The 23,688-nt window shown below is 37.6% G+C and overlaps 1 protein-coding gene across 1 annotated transcript; it reads left to right on the top strand.

Moving 5' to 3' along the window:
- The first annotated feature begins 21,189 nt into the window (after nucleotides 1–21,189).
- On the top strand, nucleotides 21,190–21,954 carry LOC110922706 (ethylene-responsive transcription factor 4). The gene has a single exon (XM_022166936.2). The coding sequence runs from the start codon at nucleotides 21,274–21,276 to the stop codon at nucleotides 21,829–21,831; it is 558 nt and encodes a 185-aa protein (XP_022022628.1). The 5' UTR covers nucleotides 21,190–21,273; the 3' UTR covers nucleotides 21,832–21,954.
- Nucleotides 21,955–23,688: the final 1,734 nt, after the last annotated feature.

The following is a 23,688-nucleotide window of genomic DNA, read 5'->3' on the forward strand; positions in this document are numbered from 1 at the left end:
GTGTGAATGATATATGTTGATTAGTAGGAGGATTTGATGAATTACGTATGAAATTAGTAGATTGTGCATGAATTAGTTGTACCTTATGTTTAGAAGGTTGTACACACACCAAGGGTATGATGAAATTAGAGATAAATGAGCCTAGATCACTAGTAAGTGATTAACAATGAAGTTATGAAGTGGGTCTTGTATAATATGATGATATGCTATTGTTAATGATGTTTGAAATTACATGTATGTGTAAATGTTTAAAGGATTTCGGCTAGGATTTAATAGATTAGTATGTTTGGAGTTTGAGTGATAATTTCTGAAATAGGATCTGTGTGATGAATGATGAACAAGCTAACTATTTAAGAATGATACATGATAGTTGATGCTTGATAAACGACATGGAAGCTTGGGAAAGAAGCGGGTCAAACGGGACTAATGCGCACGGGAAGCATATTCGGGTGCTAGGTAAGTAAAGCTTACACCCTTTTTGTAAAATATCTATTCAATGTATTGATTACGAACAGGGTAAGTAATTATGTGAATTATAATGTTCCGACAAGCTTTGATATGGGTCGGAACATGTGAGGATGCTAAGAAAATAAGTTTGATGGTAAAAAGGGTAAAAAGGGTATTATAGTGGTTTCGGTTACGAGTTAACGGAGGAATAAGTTATACGGATAGGACAATGAATAACTGAAATCCCACAAGAATGAAATGGACATTTAGACTTAACGGGTCAAATGGTGAAGATATCACCATTTGGCGATATTGACTAATGAATTGTTTTGTCAAGTATTATACTTTCACAGGATGAATAGCGAAAGGAATTATGTTGCTATTAACTAGCTATTTAGTGCACAAGGTATTAAAACGGGTCATAGCTTTGATCCGAGCCAGGTATGTGTGATTAGAGTTGAAGTTAAGTGGTAGGATTGGTTAATTATGCAATGAAGTCCTTTGTTGTAAGGATGGAGCGAAGTTGACAAAAACGCCCTTGATGGGTAAATCGGGCAAACGGTCTTAAAAGTTGATTAGAAACAATCTATTTGATTAAGCGAATGTTTAGAAAAGTAGGAAAGCGAAAAGTGTGATTTTCGTAAGTCAAGAACCTTAAAATGCGCAAATACCTTGAACGGGTCAAAATAAGCCTTTGAACGAAAATGGGTTAAGAGGATGCAAGACATCCAAGAATTTAATCTTTATGATAGATAACATTGAAATTATAAGGTTCTTGGGAAATTTGGGTCAACAAATAGGTTATGTTGGTAAATGCATAAATGGGTCAAAACTTTGTAAAAAGGTAATAAGCCGAGAGCTTTAAATGAATATTTTCCTTAAACCGGATATAGGATTTCAAGTTCATAAGATAGAATGCGAATTTACAAGCATGTAGGAAGAAACGGGAGGTTAAACGGGTAAACGGTTCAAAAGTTATGTGCGTTTTAGTGCGTACGGACACGGAACTGCAGAAAAACAGCAAATTCTAGAGGACGTCGCCGACGGGTATGGGGGCGTCGCCGACGGGCTCCAGAAAGTGAATTTTTGGCTGACGGGTTATTTGATTGTCTACGAGGATTTTTGGCTACGGGTAATTGCAAGGGCCGTCGCCGACGACCCTAGGGCCGTCGCCGACGCCCTCCCCAAGTTCAAAAACCTAAAAATTTGTTATTTAAGTTGATTTATATATCGTAGGCTTCGGTTTGTTATCCGTGGACTACGGTGGGCTTCCCAAACATGATTTCGAGTGTTTCTTTGGCACTTACGTGTTATTACTCCAAGTCTAAGCCCCATGTAATCAATGTAAGAGTATTGTTAGTGCACTACATCTGTTGATTGCGTCTAGGTGTCTAGGATCAAGTCTTACATCGTATTGTATAGCATAGGGCACGTAATTCGAGAAAACTGGAGTCTGTATAGGTTTTATGACTTAGGTTCGCTCATAGGGACATAATGATCTAGGTTCGCTTATTTGGCATGATGGTCCGCTTATGTGGACTTGCCTGGTCCGCTCTTATGGTCATATGACACATAAGCGGACCCAACTGCCTATATATAGATGTAGTCATGAGCGATTCAGTAGAGTAGTTGTTGGATTCCACGCCGAAGCTCTGCCGGTGTGAAGATTGAGCTGTAAAACGTTTCAAATCAATAAAACAAGCAGTTAGGAGGAAGAACAAGCTATATCTACTTGCATTTCTTATTATTCCGCATCTGAAACGCAAGAGACAACCCCTGAACGACTCGTTCGGGTCAGCAAACGATCCTACAAGTGGTATCAGAGCCTGGGAGGAGGTTTTCTGCAGATTGTAGCTGTTTCTCATCGTTTCTTCTTACTTCTACACCTTCTTTTCTCATTTCCGGGAGATTTCACTTGAATTTCGTTCAAAAGCTCACAGATTGTGTATAATCATTCTTAGACAAACCCTTGGAAGTTTCAGACAGAAATACAGCCTAAAAACAGGTCAAATCATGTTCGTAATATGGTTCGCTCGTACTGACGTCATCAAGGATCGCTCTTAGATCCAGTTTTAGTAAGCTGGTTCGCTCATTCGTACCGATTTTCTTCTGGTTCGCTCAAAATTAGTAGCTTGGTCCGCTCCAAACTCATTTCTGGTTCGCTCCAAAGGACAACATCAGGTCCGCTTATTTGATCATCTCAGTCCGCTCCAGAGTCCACTCCAGGTCCGCTTATTTGTCAAGACAGGTCCGCTCCAAATTATTGTTGGTTCGCTCAAGAGTACACTTTCTGGTTCGCTCATTTGGATCTTTCTGGTTCGCTTATAAGGCTTCACTCCTAAGTACAGTTCGCTCGTGTGAACATCTGGTTCGCTTATCTGTGCAAAGTTGATTCGTTTTCCTGTCATCTGTTTAATTCGCTTATAAGTCAGTATGGATACCGAGTTCTACAACGCTTTTGCTACATCGACTACTCCAGCTGCAATTGCTCAAGCAATGAATTTAGAAAACGAGACGGGAACGACTCAAAAGCCCCCTAGATTGATGAGTATTGAGGAGTATTATGGATGGAAGGATCGGTTTGAAAACTGGGTTCAGGCAAATCATCTCAGATCGTGGGAGTGCATATTGAAAAAGTACACATTGCCTCGAACAGATTTGCAAGTTGTTAAAGAGATATCTGAATTTACTGACCAAGAAAGAGCAATGTATAGAGCCGAGAAAATGATGATTAGTTTGTTGCAGCAGGCTATAAAGGAAGATATATTCATCTTGTTACAGCATGACAAAACTGCTAAGTCGATATGGGATGCTCTTAAGGTTAAATTCGAGGGAAGTGAAAACATGATCAAGAGCAAGAAAGCACTGTTAAAGAAAGAATTCGATTTGTTTAGCAGTTTGCCGGGAGAGGATACTAAAAAGCTAATCGAGAGATACTGTCACTTGGTGCGGTCACTATCAATGTTGGGAGTTGAAAAAGGTCGTGAGGAATGGGTGGATAAATTGGCTGACGCTTTACCTCAGAAAGAGTGGGGAACGTATTTGATGATTTTAAAGAATACTGGTGTATATGACGGGCTGACAATTTCACAGTTCATTGAGAAAATTGAGAGTCAGGATCTTGAGCAGCAGAAGATCGCAAGGATGAATAGTCCGAGTGGTCAACAGGATGTGAAGATGTATTACCGGGGTAGTGTTCTAGTCACTGAGTCTGAAAGAAGTCCGAAGATTCAAACTGCATTCAGTGCTGGTGATTCATCTGAAAAAGTTGATCAGGGTTCGAACAAGAGTAGCAGCGGGTCTTCATCGTTTCCGAGTGTGAATCCGAAAGAGACTAACACGAGTTTTCAATCTCAGAGTACAAAAACCGGAAATGGATACATAATTCAATGTAACATAGCTCTTAATCTTCCAGAAGGTCAAAGCTTTTCTGAAGACACTGCTAAAGACCACATGGCACTTCTGGGTTCAGTTTTGTTATCATATGAAGGTCTTGTTGCTGGTCGGATCGGAAATCCTATGCTTACCAAAGAGGATTACGATCAGATAGACGCCAAAGAAATGGAACTCATGGATATTAAATGGTGTCTCGCAAGTGTTCTTCGACGAGCTGAGAAATTCAAAACTATTACCGGGAGAAATGACTTTCTTGATGCTCATGTATCTACTTTAGGTTTTGATAAATCTAAAGTTACTTGTTTTCGATGCAGGGAGAAAGGCCATTTCAAGCGGGAGTGTAAAGGAAGAGAAGCTAGCGGAGCACAGAATCCATTCGGGAAAGATGATTACTATCGCAAAGCTATCTATCAGCAAGTTGGTCAATCCCAAGAACCACAGACAGCTCATGGAAGAAAGATTGAAGATCCGAAGAGAGCATGTTTGGTAGATTTCAGCTGGAGTAATTACATATCATCTGAAGCTACAGCAGCACACATTATTGATCAAGATAATGAGAAACTACCAGAAGGTTTCAGTTGGGATATGTTTGTGGATGAGAAGGGAGAATTTAAAGCCTTCATTGCTAAAATTGTCCGAGAGCTAGATTTGTTCGCTACTTGGATGAAATCTATCGGAGAGACTGTGAAGAGTGAAGATGACAAGTCTGTGTCATCTGATGAAAGTTCAGACAGTACTGATAAACTTTCAGAAAACTCTGGGGAAGTTTCAGACGGTTCAGATGAAGGTTTACAGGGTTCAGATGAAGATTTACAGAGTTCTGATAAAAGTGTACAAAATGAAAATGTTCAAGAAAAAGAAGTTGTTTTTGATAAAACACCGACTGTTTCTGATGTATCAGATGATGATTCTGATAAATCTGTAAAATTTGATCAATCACCAGATCACAGCAGCAGTGATGATGAGGAAGAAAAACATATAAATATTGCAAAAACTCATCTATCTCCTGAAAGTTTTCATTTCTATTTTGCAGAAAGAATGGAGAAACTGAAGGAGAAACGAGCTGCTAAAGAACAACAATCTGAATCTGAAGGTGATATTCAAAACGCTGAGAATGTTGCTGAGAAGATTACTGAGGTTGTGAAAGAAGAAGAAAAGGTGATTGAAGTAGAAAAAGTGGTTGAAGTTGTTAAAACAATTGAAGTGGAGAAGATTGTTGAAGTTGTTAAGCCGTGTGAGAAGTGCTTGGAAGCTTGCAAGAATTGTGCAGCTAAAGACGACATCATAGCTGAGTACGAGAAGAAAAAAGAGCAGTTACTGTTCAATCTCAACTATGTGAAAGAATCATATGATGTTCTGAACAAAACAGTAACTGGTCTTCAAAAGACAAACTCAGAAAGAGAGCAAGCATTGACGATGTTGAATGCAGTTTTAATGACAAAACAAAAAGCAATAAACTTTTACATCAAAGAGAGTGCTAAGTGGAAGCAAGAGTTGGAGACAGAAAAGATAGAGAATGAGAGAATTAGACGCCTATTGCAAAGTAATTCTAGTTCTGATTATCTCATTGATCGTATTTACCCAACTGTTGCAGGTATGGAAGCTTTCAAAGATGAGAAGCTATAAGACAAGAAAGACTGTAGTAAGAAATCGACTGTTAGTTACAACAAATGTCTGCCTCCTATTTGGGATGGTTATTCACCTAGGAGACCAAATGAGGAGCAATTGGAAAAAGCAGTCAATATAAAGCTTAAAACCGACACAACTGACGTTTTACCAGATAACATTGATATCACGTATACCTCGTCCGATACTGATCATGAGTCTGTTCTAATCAAAAAGGTGGTCGATCAGGTGTTGGATACTGATGAGGAGTCTGAGTCGAAATCTGGGTCTGGAAAGTCAAAGTCGTCAGTCAACAGTCAAAACTCGTCGGACAAACGGTCTTACAGTAAAGAATTTTTATTGTCAAAGGCAGATTTGAATGATGAAACATTCGAAGTTGTGTATACTTTGAATGGTTCGGACAAATTATATTACAATAAAGAGTTCCCGATAATGAGTATTAAAACGGAACTAATAAACAAAACTTTCAAACTAATAGAAATTAATATTCCAGAATTAAAAGTTTTGAAAAGTTTTGAAAAATCTAAAAAATATACTTCTAGAGTTCAGCAACGTTTAAATAAGAAAAAGGGCAACAATCATGGTTCTGTTTTTCAAAAGAAACCTAACCAGAATCGTAGCTACAAAAAGAAAGGTCTTGGTTTTGTTCCACCAGAAAATGATAAAAATATGAAAAATTCTAAAACAAAATCTGAATTTGTGTCAGGTGGAAGTGCTGAGGAGGAACAGCAGAAACCGTTCTGGAAACAGTCTAATAAAGAGTTTCTTGCTGAGAGAAAGAAGAATGGAGCTGATATATGTTATCTAAGAGAGACTAGAACCTGTTATAGATGCAATGAAGCTGGTCACATTGCATGGAATTGTTCGAATAGTGACAAATTAAAACAGGGAGTTTCTCAGAAGTTGAAAGAGAAAGTTGTTGATGTTGACACACCAACCAATAGACCTAAAATTTTTGAAAATTCAAAATTTGAGGTTGGCGAGTGTTCGGAAAAGAATTTTTACAAAAAGAAAGGAAAAGACAACCAGGTGTGGGTTGCGAAGAAAGGTGAAGTGAATGTCGACGATGAATCTGGTTCCACAAAGCCAGAAGAGCCACAGGTTGAGGAGAAAATTTCAGTGAATGATGAAGAGTTTCCATCATTGAAGTTTGAAGAAGTGAAAAAGAAAGTTGGAAAAACTGATATTTCGAATCAGTTCTACAAAGAAAAGAATGATTTTGATGTCGAGAAAACATTCAACGGGAATGTTAAAAAGATTTTTTGGAAAATGTTGAGTGGGAGAGCTAAGGGAGTAAAAGATTTTTACGCTACGAAAAAGGCAACATACAACCCTACGGCTCAAGAGTTGAAAGTCGTCAAGTCTGAAAAGACTTGGATGGAAGTCTGCTTCCCATGATAGTCGAAGGATTACGCCGGAGATCCCAAGTTCATATCGTGGATCAGGAATCGGCATCTTTCTAGTGTTTGAATAGTGTGTTTGAAAGAATTTGAATAGTGTTTTGGATTTTTGCAGGTGAAAGGACTACGCCGGAGCTTCCAGGTTGGTAATTGCGAAGCAGGAATCGGCATCCTGATTGGTAAAATGGTGATGTAGACGTAACATTCCTACATGTGGTAATCTTGATCTTACAAGTGGTATTTGTGGTTATGTTTTGTGATGTTTGTATTTTTACAAGTGGTACAGAAGGTTTTAAAATGCAAATGGTAAATCAGGGACATTAAATTGTACTTGATTTACTATTCATGGCAAAAGATAGACAAGATGATGAACCACATCCCCGTTCTTAAAATTGATAAATCTACAAGTGGTGTTTATCAACACAAATTCATTTTCCGGAAAAGTCATTTTGATTAAAACAAACTTAAGTGTTTTGAAATCTAAATGAGAAAATGATTTGTGATAGGGGGAGTTCAGATTGTTTATGCCTAGTGAATGGCGATTTGATGTGATTCGATGTTAGTTGTCAAGTTTCTGTACAGTTTGTATTGTTTTCATGTTTCTATTGGGTCAAGAGTCGTTTATTTTCAAATTACCTTTGAAATGTGTTTGCATTTTAGGGGGAGTAAGTAATATTTCTGAAAATTCAAAAACATTTGAAAAAGACAAAAACATGATAAAATTAAAAAAAAATGAGTTTCGTTGTGAAAAGAGGAAATGATAGTACATCAGTAGGCTGTCACAACATGCTAAAGAAATGAAAAGTTAAAATGTGATAAACAATCTTACTGCAGTAGATTTTCGCACATTTAGTAAGTTGAAACGAGATATAAACCTAAATTCAAACTTGCTTGATTCGTGGGTAACTATTCTTGAATATATAGGTAACCCCCGAAATCTTGTTTGAAAGGTCCCATATTCTGAGATACTAGGTCTTTATGCTCAGTGATATCTGGGGTATTATCCCGAGACTTCTGCTGAATGGAAGTTCTGACCTAGTCCCCGGATAATACTTTCTGCAAATGCTTGAAAAAGCGCCGCCCTCGGCAATCTGATTAAACAATAAAATTGATAGTCATTGCTGTTGTAAAAAAAGATCCTCTAAAGGGGACCCACCTAAAGTCGAGCCGTCATCTCTCTGCTGAACGGAAGTTCTGACCTGAGCTCTCACGGTTTCGCACCTAACCCCTTGACAGATATCATCTGTGGTATACTCACCTGTAAGACTGAATATTTGGGATCTGGATACGGGAGTATATTCAAGTGGAGTGATACACAATTAAGTTTAAGCCTCTAAAACATTAATATCGTATCTCGAATCAATTGAAATTTGTGTTGAGAATTTAAGAGGACAAACATACTGACAATCTGGGTAAATTGTTTAAAGCTTAAAATGAAATCAAGCTTAACGGTGTTGGTGATAGGTCTCAAAAACTGATATGATCCTCTTGCACGAACTCACAAAAATATTGTTTGTAAATATTACATTTTCTGTATGTTTGTTTTTACTAGTAGTGTCAGGTAATATTTCTCAGAAAATCCAAAAAGATTTTAGTGTGTTTTAGCTAAATTTTGAAAAAGTCAAAAAGATTTTCGACAACTGATGTTGGAAAACTGATTTTCAAAATTCCGAGTGCTAAACATGATGGCAGCATTTGAGGGGGAGTGTTTGTGTAAATCTAACTGTTTTTGTTAAATCTAACCTTCTTCAAGTGGTTCATCATAGATATTTGACAGAAAGTTTGAGTTAATGTGATTATATGTTTGTTTAGTGCATGTGAGAGTAGTCACGTGTTGTGACACAGTGGTTTGAAATGTTTGTGAAAGAAAGTTTATTTCGGGGTTGAGATTGTGCAGGTAGCCAGGTTTCAATATTTGAAGATCTCTGATGGAAGAGAGTCAAGTTTCTATTCTGGAATCAAGAGATCTGATCAAGAGAATTAGAGTGTTTTAAAGCCAGACAAAGATCCTGAAGATGTTACTGAAGAACAAAAGAATGCCAGTAAATCGAGAGGGGGAGTCTGAAGAATGAAAAAGAGAAAGCCCAGAGACTGATCTAGACTGAAGATATGAAAACACAGTTTCGCTGTCAGGGTGTATTGGCGACTCCATCAACATCTGAGGGGGAGTCTGTTAGTGCACTACATCTGTTGATTGCGTCTAGGTGTCTAGGATCAGGTCTTACATCGTATTGTATAGCATAGGGCACGTAATTTGAGAAAACTGGAGTCTGTATAGGTTTTATGACCTAGGTTCGCTCATAGGGACATAATGATCTAGGTTCGCTTATTTGGCATGATGGTCCGCTTATGTGGACTTGCCTGGTCCGCTCTTATGGTCATATGACACATAAGCGGACCCAACTGCCTATATATAGATGTAGTCATGAGCGATTCAGTAGAGTAATTGTTGGATTCCACGCCGAAGCTCTGCCGGTGTGAAGATTGAGCTGTAAAACGTTTCAAATCAATAAAACAAGCAGTTAGGAGGAAGAACAAGCTATATCTACTTGCATTTCTTATTATTCTGCATCTGAAACGCAAGAGACAACCTCTGAACGACTCGTTCGGGTCAGCAAACGATCCTACAAGTATTATAGACGTATGCATTAAGTTGGACATATTACATATAAACGGTATACAAGAACGCGTTTGAAACGCGTAGGCATGAATGCATGACGGTAGGGATGTTTGAATGTATATAGGTATGTAGATGTGTATTAGGAGTATATGAAGGTACGTATGAGTGCATGCATATATGTAGAGATATAGTATGAATGTATGTATGCTTGAATTGATATGTTAGAGTTTTAACGTTACTAATTATGCGTTTGAGGTTGGTATGTAATGCAGGAATGAGTACATCAGATTCTTATGAAATTTAAGCCGAACCCGGGACAAGAGAATAAGAAAGGATATTTGAATGAATCAAGTCATATTATCGAACGTTATTCAATCTTTAATTATATGAGATTAATGTTATATGATGTTGTCATTGACTAATGGCTAAGTTGTATGTGATGCCCACAGGTACTACATGGACTTTTTCTGTTACTAAGGGAGTGAAGCGGACGTATGACAAGTCAAGAGCAAGGATTGTATGGAAACATCAGTCACATAGTTGAAGTATATAAATCTAGAAGTCTTAATTAAAGTACGAATGTTGTGAATTCTTTTATAGAATGCTTTGACATTTTGAGAATTTGAACCTTCATGTAAGTAATGTCGATAATAAGGAAAGAAATTTTAAGGCTCTTTTTCCGTTGCGTCATTTTCAAGGTTAAACGTGTTAGGTCCTTACAAGTTGGTATCAGAGCCCTGGTTTGAGAGAATCAAGTAGAAGTGGGGTAAATACTTGAACTCAAACCGGTGTGCTCTCGTGACCAAGAACCCGTACAATCCAAGACTCGATCAAGGCCTAAAGGCAAAAGCGAATGTAAGTATGTATTAGGTTATGTATTTGAAGGAAACTAATGGTGTGTTATGTGAAGGGTAAGCGCAATTGTTTGGAAGGAATAATTCGTGGATGCGGTCTAGGACCGGCATCAAGGCAAGTAATAAGAAGAATTGACCCCAGGTACGTAAACCTAACGAGTGGGTGTGTGAAATGGTATAATTAAGCAGGTGAAAGAAAAAAAAATTAAACGAAATATAATAACGACATGGTAAATAGGTTTTGAAAATGTTACACATACCGAAACTAAATTCTTCGGACATGAGGTGGTGATTACGCGAAGACACGAAACTAGTACGTGGAATGTGTACCTGGCCAGTACACAAGAAACGTATGACGTTCGTGAGACCGTGATAATTGTTACAGGTATTTCCAATAGAATTAGGTAGCAGGTAGACGTGTGGGTGAAATGGGTAGTAAGACTCTCGGGAGATTGAGAGTACTAGGTAAGAATGAAAAGCGTGAATGATAAGAATAAGGAATGTTGAATCTGTAAGAAAGTACGGATCAACAATGAAAGCTATTAATGCAAAAACTTGAATCCGCGAGACGGATTCAAGGAATGAAAGCTATGAATGCAAAAACTTGAATCCGCTAGACGGATTCAAGGAATGAAAGCTATGAATGCAAAAACTTGAATCCGCGAGACGGATTCAAGGAATGAAAGCTATGAATGCAAAAATTTGAATCACCGAGACGGATTCAAAGAATGAAGGATATGAATGCAATGTTTGAATCCGCGAGACGGATTCAAACATAAATGCAATTGAGTGTATGAATGATATGTATGAATCCGCGAGACGGATTTAAGGACGAAAGAATGACCATAAATGACATGCGAACTTCAAATTGAGTTAAGGAAAGAAAATTTTGATTAAGCCACATGTTAGATACGTTTGTAAATGACTCGTGGGAGTCGGAATGAATGACGGGCTACGACCCGAACAATAAAATAAGTATGGAGAAAAAGATAATAATGACAGGTACCGATGGAAAATGCTAATTTTGATGTTGGGCTTGTTGGCCATGTTCATTTGAACAAGACATTGTTGAAAGGATGCGCATAGGCGGATGCTCAACAAATCAATGGAAGCAATCAATGTAGGTATTGCATGAACTCATGAAGAAATGGGCCGACTCGAGCCACAAACCGTTGGGATACACAACGAAATCAAGGTTAGTAAGATGTTTAGCTTGTGATAATGAGTAAGTATTGATATAAATAAATGATTATAGTATGCCCATGATGATATGTAGACCTCTCGTATGAACATGAAGATAATTAGAAGTAACATTAGTAGTGGGATGTTAAGGATGACTCAAAGCAAATAAAATGAAAGATTGTACATGACATATGAGTAGAATGAAATAAATCGATTTATTTCGAAGTATGAATGTAATATGCTTAAATAGGAAGCTAGAAACAAGCCGTAAACTTAAGTCTATATGAGTAATAATTGTATACTTTTGGAATAAGTTCAATGAATGAAATGCTAGGGATAATATGTGCTAGAAACTAGCAATATAAAGTGAAAGACACTAATAAGAGCTCTGGAGCAGAATCTGACATAAGTATTGTGGATGAACAACTTGAAAGGGGTAAGAGTAGAATTGGTTTGGTTTGAATGAGAAAGGTTTCGAGGACGAAACCTCATTTAAGGGGGGTAGACTTGTAACGCCCCAAAATCCGAATGTTTATAATTATTAAATGTTCTCATATGGTACATCAAGAAATGAATGACTAGATTATTTAACTAAGTTAAGAAAATGGTAAAAACAATTAAATGAATAAAAATTTACCAATTATGTCTTAATGGCTGACACAAGGGACTAAAGTGGGTTAAAAATGAAAGATGAGATAATATATGAAAAACTGCACACATACAAACACACACTTCGTGTGTTCGAGAATGAGCAGGAGACTCCCATGGAGCTAAGAACCCTAACTTCATCATTTTCATCAAATTGAAAGGCTAAATGATGCCTAAATTCATAACCGAGCATGGATTAATGATCACCTTCATAAGGGGATCGTAAGGTATGTCGTAAAAGTTAGATTGGTGATTATACACGAAGTGGGTTATGTTGTAAATCGTGAATTGGTATGAAATTGAGTATGAGGATATGTTAGAATCATCATATAGAACATGGGTTATGCAAGATTTAGGTTAATTTGATGCTTAGAGGTGAAACCCATTAGTTATGGTGAGAATGATAACTTGAATCATTATGCATGTCCAATTCTTGTTGAATATTGATGTATTATGTGAGTAATATGGAGTCTTGTTAGAAGAATTGAAAGAAATATGATGATAATATATTTGAATGTTTATGTGTGAATGATATATGTTGATTAGTAGGAGGATTTGATGAATTACGTATGAAATTAGTAGATTGTGCATGAATTAGTTGTACCTTATGTTTAGAAGGTTGTACACACACCAAGGGTATGATGAAATTAGAGATAAATGAGCCTAGATCACTAGTAAGTGATTAACAATGAAGTTATGAAGTGGGTCTTGTATAATATGATGATATGCTATTGTTAATGATGTTTGAAATTACATGTATGTGTAAATGTTTAAAGGATTTCGGCTAGGATTTAATAGATTAGTATGTTTGGAGTTTGAGTGATAATTTCTGAAATAAGATCCGTGTGATGAATGATGAACAAGCTAACTATTTAAGAATGATACATGATAGTTGATGCTTGATAAACGACATGGAAGCTTGGGAAAGAAGCGGGTCAAACGGGACTAATGCGCACGGGAAGCATATTCGGGTGCTAGGTAAGTAAAGCTTACACCCTTTTTGTAAAATATCTATTCAATGTATTGATTACGAACAGGGTAAGTAATTATGTGAATTATAATGTTCCGACAAGCTTTGATATGGGTCGGAACATGTGAGGATGCTAAGAAAATAAGTTTGATGGTAAAAAGGGTAAAAAGGGTATTATAGTGGTTTCGGTTACGAGTTAACGGAGGAATAAGTTATACGGATAGGATAATGAATAACTGAAATCGCACAAGAATGAAATGGACATTTAGAATTAACGGGTTAAATGATGAAGATATCACCATTTGGCGATATTGACTAATGAATTGTTTTGTTAAGTATTATACTTTCACAGGATGAATAGCGAAAGGAATTATGTTGCTATTAACTAGCTATTTAGTGCACAAGGTATTAAAACGGGTCATAGCTTTGATCCGAGCCAGGTATGTGTGATTAGAGTTGAAGTTAAGTGGTAGGATTGGTTAATTATGCAATGAAGTCCTTTGTTGTAAGGATGGAGCGAAGTTGACAAAAACGCCCTTGATGGGTAAATCGGGCAAACGGTCTTAAAAGTTGATTAGAAACAATCTATTTGATTAAGCGAATGTTTAGAAAAGTAGGAAAGCGAAAAGTGTGATTTTCGTAAGTCAAGAACCTTAAAATGCGCAAATACCTTGAACGGGTCAAAATAAGCCTTTGAACGAAAATGGGTTAAGAGGATGCAAGACATCCAAGAATTTAATCTTTATGATAGATAACATTGAAATTATAAGGTTCTTGGGAAATTTGGGTCAACAAATAGGTTATGTTGGTAAAGGCATAAATGGGTCAAAACTTTGTAAAAAGGTAATAAGCCGAGAGCTTTAAATGAATATTTTCCTTAAACCGGATATAGGATTTCAAGTTCATAAGATAGAATCGAATTTACAAGCATGTAGGAAGAAACGGGAGGTTAAACAGGTAAACGGTTCAAAAGTTAAGCGCGTTTTAGTGCGTACGGACGACGAAACGGAACTGCAGAAAACTGCAAATTCTAGAGGGCGTCGCCGACGGGTATGAGGGCGTCGTCGACGGGCTCCAGAAAGTGAATTTTTGGCTGACGGGTTATTTGACTGTCTACGGGGATTTTTGGCTACGGGTAATTGCAAGGGCCGTCGCCGACGACCCTAGGGCCGTCGCCGACGCCCTCCCCAAGTTCAAAAACCTAAAAATTTGTTATTTAAGTTGATTTATGTATCGTAGGCTTCGGTTTGTTATCCGTGGACTACGGTGGGCTTCCCAAACATGATTTCGAGTGTTTCTTTGGCACTTACGAGTTATAACTCCAAGTCTAAGCCCCATGTAATCAATGGAAGAGTATTATAGACGTATGCATTAAGTTGGACATATTACATATAAACGGTATACAAGAACGCGTTTGAAACGCGTAGGCATGAATGCATGACGGTAGGGATGTTTGAATGTATATAGGTATGTAGATGTGTATTAGGAGTATATGAAGGTACGTATGAGTGCATGCATATATGTAGAGATATAGTATGAATGTATGTATGCTTGAATTAATATGTTAGAGTTTTAACGTTACTAATTATGCGTTTAAGGTTGGTATGTAATGCAGGAATGAGTACATCGGATTCTTATGAAATTTAAGGCGAACCCGAACAAGAGAATAAGAAAGGATATTTGAATGAATCAAGTCATATTATCGAACGTTATTCAATCTTTAATTATATGAGATTAATGTTATATGATGTTGTCATTGACTAATGGCTAAGTTGTAGGTGATGCCCACAGGTACTACACGGACTTTTTCTGTTACTAAGGGAGTGAAGCGGACGTATGACAAGTCAAGAGCAAGGATTGTACGGAAACATCAGTTAAAGTATATAAATCTAGAAGTCTTAATTAAAGTACGAATGTTGTGAATTCTTTTATAGAATGCTTTGACATTTTGAGAATTTGAACCTTCATGTAAGTAATGTCGATAATAAGGAAAGAAATTTTAAGGCTCTTTTTCCGCTGCGTCATTTTCAAGGTTAAACGTGTTAGGTCTTTACATGTACCACGATCTCAAGACTACGTACTGGTGGCCCCACATGAAAGCCAACATAGCAACCTACGTCAGTAAATGCTTGACTTATGCGAGAGTCAAAATCGAGTACCAGAAACCATCAGGCCTACTTCAACAACCAGAGATACCGACATGGAAATGGGAGCAAATTTCCATGGACTTCGTTACCGGCCTGCCTAGATCTCAACGCAGAAATGATACCATTTGGGTGATCGTGGATCGACTCACCAAGTCTGCACATTTTCTGGCTATCAAGGAAACGAATAAGTTTTCTACTCTAGCAGACATCTACCTAAAGGAAGTAGTATCAAGGCACAGGGTGCCAACCTCCATCATTTCTGATCGTGACTCACGTTTTACATCTGCATTGTGGCAAGCTATGCACAAGTCCTTTGGCTCTCGATTAGACATGAGCACGGCGTATCATCCACAGACAGATGGGCAGTCTGAACGCACCATCCAAACCCTTGAAGACATGCTTCGAGCATGTGTAATCGACATTGGTAATGGCTGTGAAAAACACCTCCCGTTAGTGTAGTTTTCGTATAACAACAGTTACCACACCAGTATCCAGGCTGCTTCGTTCGAGGCATTGTACGGACGGAAGTGCCGATCACCCCTTTGTTGGGCAGAGGTTGGCGACAGCCAAATTACTGGCCCAGAACTCGTGGTGGACATAACAGAGAAGATTGCTCAGATACGACAACGAATGGCGGTAGCTCGTGACCGTCAGAAAAGCTACGCTGATAAGCGAAGGAAACCACTCGAGTTCCAGGTTGGGGATCGAGTACTACTCAAGGTCTCACCTTGGAAAGGTGTAGTTCGTTTTGGCAAACAAGGCAAACTCATGTTTCGGACCGTTCGAAATCACAGAGAAAATAAGCAAGGTGGCCTACAAACTGAACCTACCCGAAGAACTCAGCGGAGTTCAGAACGTGTTCCATGTGTCAAATCTGAAGAAGTGTCTGTCAGATGAGACCCTCATAGTTCCTCTCAAGGAGCTCACTATCGACGATCAGCTGCGATTCGTCGAGGAACCTGTAGAGATTACAGACCGAGACGTTAAGATTCTCAAGCGTACCAGAATACCTCTAGTTCGAGTTCGTTGGAACTCCTGTTGTGGCCCAGAGTTTACCTGGGAACGAGAAGACCAAATGAAACACAAGTATCCCCAGTTGTTCGAAAAACGTGAAACCACTACTGAGACTGAAGCTACTGCGGAATTTCGGGATGAAATTCCAAACCAACGGAGGGATGATGTGACACCCCAGGAAAACCAGGAAACCACACAACTTAATTAGCTTCCTCAGTAACCACGTGCTAAATTTCGGGACGAAATTTCTTTCAAGTTGGGGATGATGTGACAACCCGGACTTTCAAGGTCAATAACTTTCTATCTTACTATCTTTATTTCTCGTTATCTTCCTCTAAGCTGTTAAAACGTTCCGCTCCGTGATAACTTTGTTAAACTAAATGTTGTATAACTCGGCTAAATAACACATTGACATCTTGCGCCGCACCCGAATATTGGATTAATCTTGTTTTACCCGAGCCCAACCTTGCATGTGTAGATTAACATGGCCCAATCCTTGTAGCCCAACAGTTTTAACATAACCGACCCACTTGTTTAGATATTGGCATTATAATCTAATTGTATGTACCCTCTTTTCATATCTCATAATTGCACGTAGCAACCCTACACCCCCTTCCTATTTGTGCGATGGCCTAATGGAATGGGCTTGAGCCCATCTCGGTTAAAAAGGGAACCGCCCCAAAGATCTTGATTATTTAGAATACGTAATATGTGAGGATTAATTAACACAAACTCAAACAAACCCTATTTCTCTCAAAATTACCTGGGTCGGTCAAAGTCTCGGTTAGTGGTTCTTAACTTTGACAGTAATATTTGTATGATGTGGTTTATGTGTGATATTGAAGGAGATTAGTGGTTAAGTATTTGTGATAATATGTGATGTTGATTATACATTTATTTAATAGTATGTTACGTATGCATGTTTTTGTATGATAGTTAGGGTATGCTGATTAGCGTGTTTAACAAGTGATGGTGCTATGTATGTGTTGTGAATGAATTGGTTATGTGATCATGTGAATATGTTGCACGAATAATGAGAACCATGATGTTTTAATACGTGGATTAATACAATCAGTAAATGCTAAATGTTATTGCATAACTTGTTAGGGTTAGTGTGGATGGATGTTAACTTGAATAATGGTAATTGAATAGATTAAGAAGGACAAAGTAAACAGTTGGAACTTGGATATGGTTTCTTGATGAACCGGTTTGGTGAAGGTTTTCTTTGCTAATTGTATTATTAATTTGAATTAACTTGTGGTGATATAGAAATTGGTGCAACTTGATGTTAATGGCTTGATGTTGGCCAAAAATCGTTACATGGTTATAGGGGATTATGTGCACAAGAATTGTGCGAGGTTAGTCTAAATAGGAACATGGGAATGGTTGCCTCATACAATGAATTCTGAATTATGATGTATAATGTTATGAAGTTGTTTAATAATTGTATATAACCTTAGAACCTGGGCTGATAGGTTATGTATATATAAGTAATTTGGGTTGTAAAGGAATGAATTAACAAAGCAAATTCATGACTTAAGTGGGCCGCAAATGAATAACAAGCGTTTATGGCTAAGAACCTGTTATGATGTATTGGTTAAATGGGCTGCGTAATTGGGCTTGTGTTTAAAATATGTTCGATTGTGTTGGGCCGCACTGCGGGTTGTCGCACTTAACCGGGCCTAAAATCATGTAGGCCGCACCTTAAATTGGTTGATATAGTAAACTGTCAATAACTATTAGTCGGCAATACTCGTGATACGAGATTACTTGAGATCCAAATAATTATTGTGTATTATGTGAACTGCATGTGGTGAACATGTGTTGTGAACCTACGTGAACTGTTACACCATACGTGCCACGGGATGATCAATCTGTGCTTACAACTTGTTAGAATAGTAGGTTTTTGGTGCATGAATCTGATTACTGTCGGTAACTATGTTAGGATTGATTTGAGCAACTGAACACGTAATTAGTCTTACCGAGCAAACCAAGGTGAGTTCACACTCTTAAGGCATGGGATTCCCGGCGGGTTGGGAATGGGATTAAGAAGCTAAGACGAAACCTGTATATTCGCAACTAATAGACTACATACCTCCGTCCTCGGTTGGGAAGGACGCCTGCACTTAACCGCTAGTGGATTTTGGGGGTGTGACACTTATCGATTGATTTTGCAACCAAATCCAGACCCTAGAACCTCCACCAAAACTAACAAGGCTCCATTGTAGCAATTGGAATGTTGACGTGATAAAATGAAGACGGGAACCTAGCAAATAAAAGGCAACACGAAAATTGAGGTCATAATATAATGGAATAATGGATTTTAATAATTTCAACTATTAGGTGTTGGCTGGCAAGGATCCCAACTCGGCCTGTAAACGAACCGAATGTTTATGAACTGTTCGGCGGGAAGTTCGTTTAATTAAATGAACGAACATGAACACACCTTGTGTTCTTTCATTAATGTTCGTGAACGTTTGTTTATGTCCGTTTAAATTTTAGTAAATACATAAATAGTTATATTTTATATGAATATTAGCTTTTCTAACTACTTATATAAAGATAACAAATTAGTAATTAAGTTTCTAGTAAAATAAATGAAATTTTAAAATTTTTCTTAGATCATAACTGATCACTTACTTAATATTTATATAAAAGCCTACTTAATTTTAGCATCTATGAACCCAAATTTAGATGTGTTTTCGGATAAACTGTAATATATTAGACTTGTTTGTTTGTATTCACTAATGTTAAATTGTGTTTACTTATATTTGTTCAATTATGTTCATTTTTGCTCGTTTATGTTTGTTTAATAATGTTAATTTATGTTTGTTTATGTTCGTGAACTGTTCGTTTAGGCTTTAAACAAACGAACATGAACATGCCCGATTTCTTAATGAACAAACTCGGACAAAAAAAATGTGTTCGATTATATGTTCGTGTTCGGTTAAAGTTAAATGAACGAACACGAACATGCCTATGTTCGTGTTCGTTCAGTTCGTTTGCAGGCCTAGTGCCAACTTAAAAAATAACCAATGGTGGTCACACCTTTTCACATATGTTGAGGAACGCTAAAAAAATCACTAAATCATTAATCAAATTTGCGAATTGAATGATTTAGTTTATAATTTTTACGATTTAGATTTGGTATTGACAATTCTATTGATATTTTTTAGGGTTATCAATTATTTAAGAGTTAAAAAAGAGATTGGACGATTGGTGATTCGAATTACTAATTTGTTGGCTTGAAAGACAATGTTAGTTAAAGAAAAGAGTTGATTTGTTGATTTTCTTTATATCAATTTAGTAAAGCTTTACTTTGTAATTCGCTTACACTGTGTTCCCGAGTTAAGTTAAGAAGAGAAAAGAAATGATTCTCTCATTTTCTTTTCTTTCTTTCTGTTTCTTTTCAAATTGGAAAGGTTGATTTTAGGCCAAAAAAACTCTTATTTTCTATTCTTTTCTCTTCTTTAATGAAACTCTGAAACACAACTACAAATTATTTCCTTTTAAATCTTTTTTTTCTCTCATTTAATGAAATAGAGTCTTTAAAAACATTGGATCGGACTTGGATTGGACCACTATGTTCACTTCGAGTATATCTTTAGTTATTAACGTATCTATTACATAATATGTTTCTTAAGATCAATTAAACATATCCGATGAGTAAACTAATAGAAAAAACTAGTTTAGTTAGTGGTTAGACTCAAAAAAGCATTAAAAAAACTCAACTATATGTGATAAAAGAGTATGGTTTCCTTCCAGAATGCTCAACTAAAGAGTGGTAAGGTGCTTTTCGGCAATAACATAAGGGGGTACGGGGCACCAAGCGGTGACCCCATTCCCTGAGCGGGAACACCGACGCCATCCCCGCGGTGAGTGAATTCGGTGATCGAGCTCGGGGTGTAGTTACCGCATTAGAGAGAGGAGAGAGAGGGAGGGTGATTGGTTGTTAATGTGAGTCCACTCTTTTTCCACCAATCATATTTTTTTCTTCTTTTTTTATAAAAAAATAATTGTGTAAGTGGAGTGCCGCCATCAAATTGAGAGTGTGAGGGAAGTTTAAAAGGAGAGTTGAAATGGGATAACCTGATTGGGTGTGTGTAAAAGAGGAGACTCCCCTAAGAGATGAGTGCCCCTCTCACCCTAAATAACCCTAAATAAGAGCATTCTCATCCAAACCATCAAAATATGTGAGGGGTAGTTTTTATATTATAAAGGGTATAAAAATGGTTGTGAGTGGAGGAGAGAGAAAATGTTACTGTTCATCTGTATATTTGGGGGACACTGTTCACCCACTATAATTTTTTTAATACTATTCACATCCAATCCATCAAATTATACATACATTCCACTAAAAAACAACTCCTATATCAATATATTTCCACTAAAAACAAATACTTTTTTCTCTCTCATTTCAATTAAATAATATTATCATTACATTTTTCTCTCTCCTTCACTCACAACCACTTTCAAAATATATTAAAAAGTTATAATGGGTGAACAGTGTCCCCCCAAATATACAGATAAACAGTAACATTTTCTCTTTCCTTTACTCACAATCACTTTTTATATATTTTATAATATAAAAACCTCTCCTCAGATAATTTAATGGTTAGGATGTGAATGGTCTAAGGAGGCAATATATGCAAGATGTCATCGATATTAAATATTCCTTTCAAAATATGTAGTGAAAACGCGGCCGCCCAAACAATAATAAAATAAAAAAGCCGGCACATCAACGTCTAAGCCGCTTGTCATTCTGCTTTACCGCGTGCCACGTAACCCGCTTGGGCGGCGCCTTTCAGTCAAACTACCACCCTCTCACACACTCCACCTTTCTCTCTCACACACACGCTCTTTCTCTCTATATATATTCACTACACACCTCTCATTTCAACACCCACCGTCCCACACTTTACCCAAAACTTTTCAAGTTCCAAAACAACCCCACATTCCAAATTCCAAAATGGTGATGAAAAATGATTCACCCAAGCCAAAGGCTGCCGCGGTGACTGAAGTTCACTACCGTGGAGTGAGAAAGCGGCCGTGGGGAAGGTATGCGGCCGAGATTCGTGACCCGGGAACTAAAACCCGGGTCTGGCTGGGTACCTTCGACACGGCCGAAGCGGCCGCAAGGGCTTATGACGCCGCTGCCTTAAACTTTCGCGGCTCCAAAGCCAAAATTAACTTCCCGTCCACGTTGGAAGTCAATAGTCTGAGTAGCACAGTGGAGTCTTCGAGCCGGGAGAGTGAACGTAACGCTGACACGGTGGAACATGATGTCGGTGGTGGTTATAGGTATTTTGTGAATGGGAACCAGCCGACGGTGGGTTTTGTACCGTACGCGCCGCCGGTGATGGTTTATAGACAGCAGTACCCGATCCATTTTGACGGTGGATATGGTGGTAGGGCGGAGAGTGAGTCGGGGTCGTCGGTGGCGGAATATGTCCCACGCGACACGAGTTCATCCAACAGAGAGCTTAACCTTGATCTATGTTTAGCTCCGCCAACAGTAGAAGTTTAACTTTTTTTATTAAGAAATGTTGTTTACTAGTTGAATTGAAAGGGAAATATATGGAGTGATTTCTCTTTATTGATTAATTTTGTAATTATTTTTGAGGAATGGAAATGGATTTTAACTATGTTATATCTTTTATTGTGAACCTACTCTGTCTCTTTTAATCAAGAAAGGGCAAACGACGGAAGGCAATTAATCGAACGGTAGATACCGATCGATTGATACTATTCGTGTTTGGCGCTCTTGTTAGTAATGAATCGGTTCTTCCCTAAACAGAAGCTCGTAGTTCTGTTAGTTAGTTGTCTAGTTAGTGTTATGTGAGCTAAATGTGGAGCAGGGCGTACCCACCTTATACCAAGGGTGGGCGAGCGCACACCATGAAAAAAATACTTTTTAGTGTTATTTTTTGCTGGAAATTCCCACAGCACCCTTTGAAAATTTTTATCCGCACGTCTTGAAAATTTTCAACCGTCCCATTTAGAAAAAGATATTTATTAACCACTTATTCACTTAATTAATTAACCCAATTAAGGCTCAATCTGCAATCTATTTTTATTAACTCAAGCCCAAACCCAACCTAAAAAAATTGAACTAAATAAAATAACCCAAACCCATCCACCTATTCCAATTCCAAATCCCGCCCCAAAAAACTCCCAGCGACTTGACGCCACTGCTCATGACCGGACGACTTTTTTTGCCGGAAAAACCAAAATTCCAGCTTGACCGACCCATATTACGCCAGAATTCCGATATAGAACTAGTATGGTTTCTTTTTTTCATGTGATGATTAGGAGAAAATATAGATGTGTAAGTGTTTGATCTTTTTATATTTTTTGATTTTCTTTTTTGTTATAGACTTGTAGTTAAATGATTTTGTTGTTTTATTTATAGCTCTGTTTGTATAAATGATTAGTTACAAGTAATCAACATTTAATATTAGGGCTTGAATGCTTGAAAATTATGGTCTATGGCTGAACATGATTGTTTGTTTTGTTTAAGTGTTTAGTGTTGTTTATGAACTTATGGAGCAAATTATCTATGTTATGAACAATGAGTATGTTAGGAACAATGAGTAAGAATGTAATGAACTCATGGCGTGTTTAGTATCTTTAGACGATGTTTTTGGATATATTTAAAAAAAACCTGTAGGGCACAATTTTAAATACGTTTGTAATTTGTAATGACATTTGACGTGTTTTTAATGATTTTATAAATTTTAGTTTGATGTTTTTTTGTCTTACATGATCCGACCTGACCCGACCCGCTATGAACCGACCTTTTTATATAGCCAGGGGTCTAAAATCTTTGAAAATATTCCGCACCCCCAGAAAAAAAATTCTGGATCCGCCACTGTGTGGAGGGGTATGGTCTTAGATCTTGCGTTTATGTGCGCAATCATAAGCAAACAGAGCGCAAGAGTAGACCGTACCCAAATTAAATTAAGACTACACTTATGGTTTGTTTGGCAACTTCTGAATTGATAAGTGATGAACCAGTAAAAAGTCTAAATCATTAAAAGCTAGTATAATGTTTAACCGATCAGACGCAAATGACAGACGCAAATGACTGATCAATTTAGATAAGAGGTCTTAATCATTCAGATGCTTAACCATTCAGAGGCAAATGTCTGAATCATTCAGACACCTGCTCGCGAAGCAAACAATTTGAATCAGTAACAGGTCTGAATTATCAAGTGCTGAACCAGTAAAAGGTCTGAGCTATTAAGAGCCTCATTTAGCTATTTTCAGAACCTCCACACAAGACAAAATCAGGTCACTTGCATGGAATAGAAGAGCCGTGATTAACAGAGTAGGAAACTTGTTTGTTGTTTGTTATAGTTTAACATGTATTAGCATGAGATAA

This window comes from Helianthus annuus, chromosome 17 (genome assembly GCF_002127325.2).
Source record: "Helianthus annuus cultivar XRQ/B chromosome 17, HanXRQr2.0-SUNRISE, whole genome shotgun sequence".
In the NCBI taxonomy this organism is placed as follows: domain Eukaryota; kingdom Viridiplantae; phylum Streptophyta; class Magnoliopsida; order Asterales; family Asteraceae; genus Helianthus; species Helianthus annuus.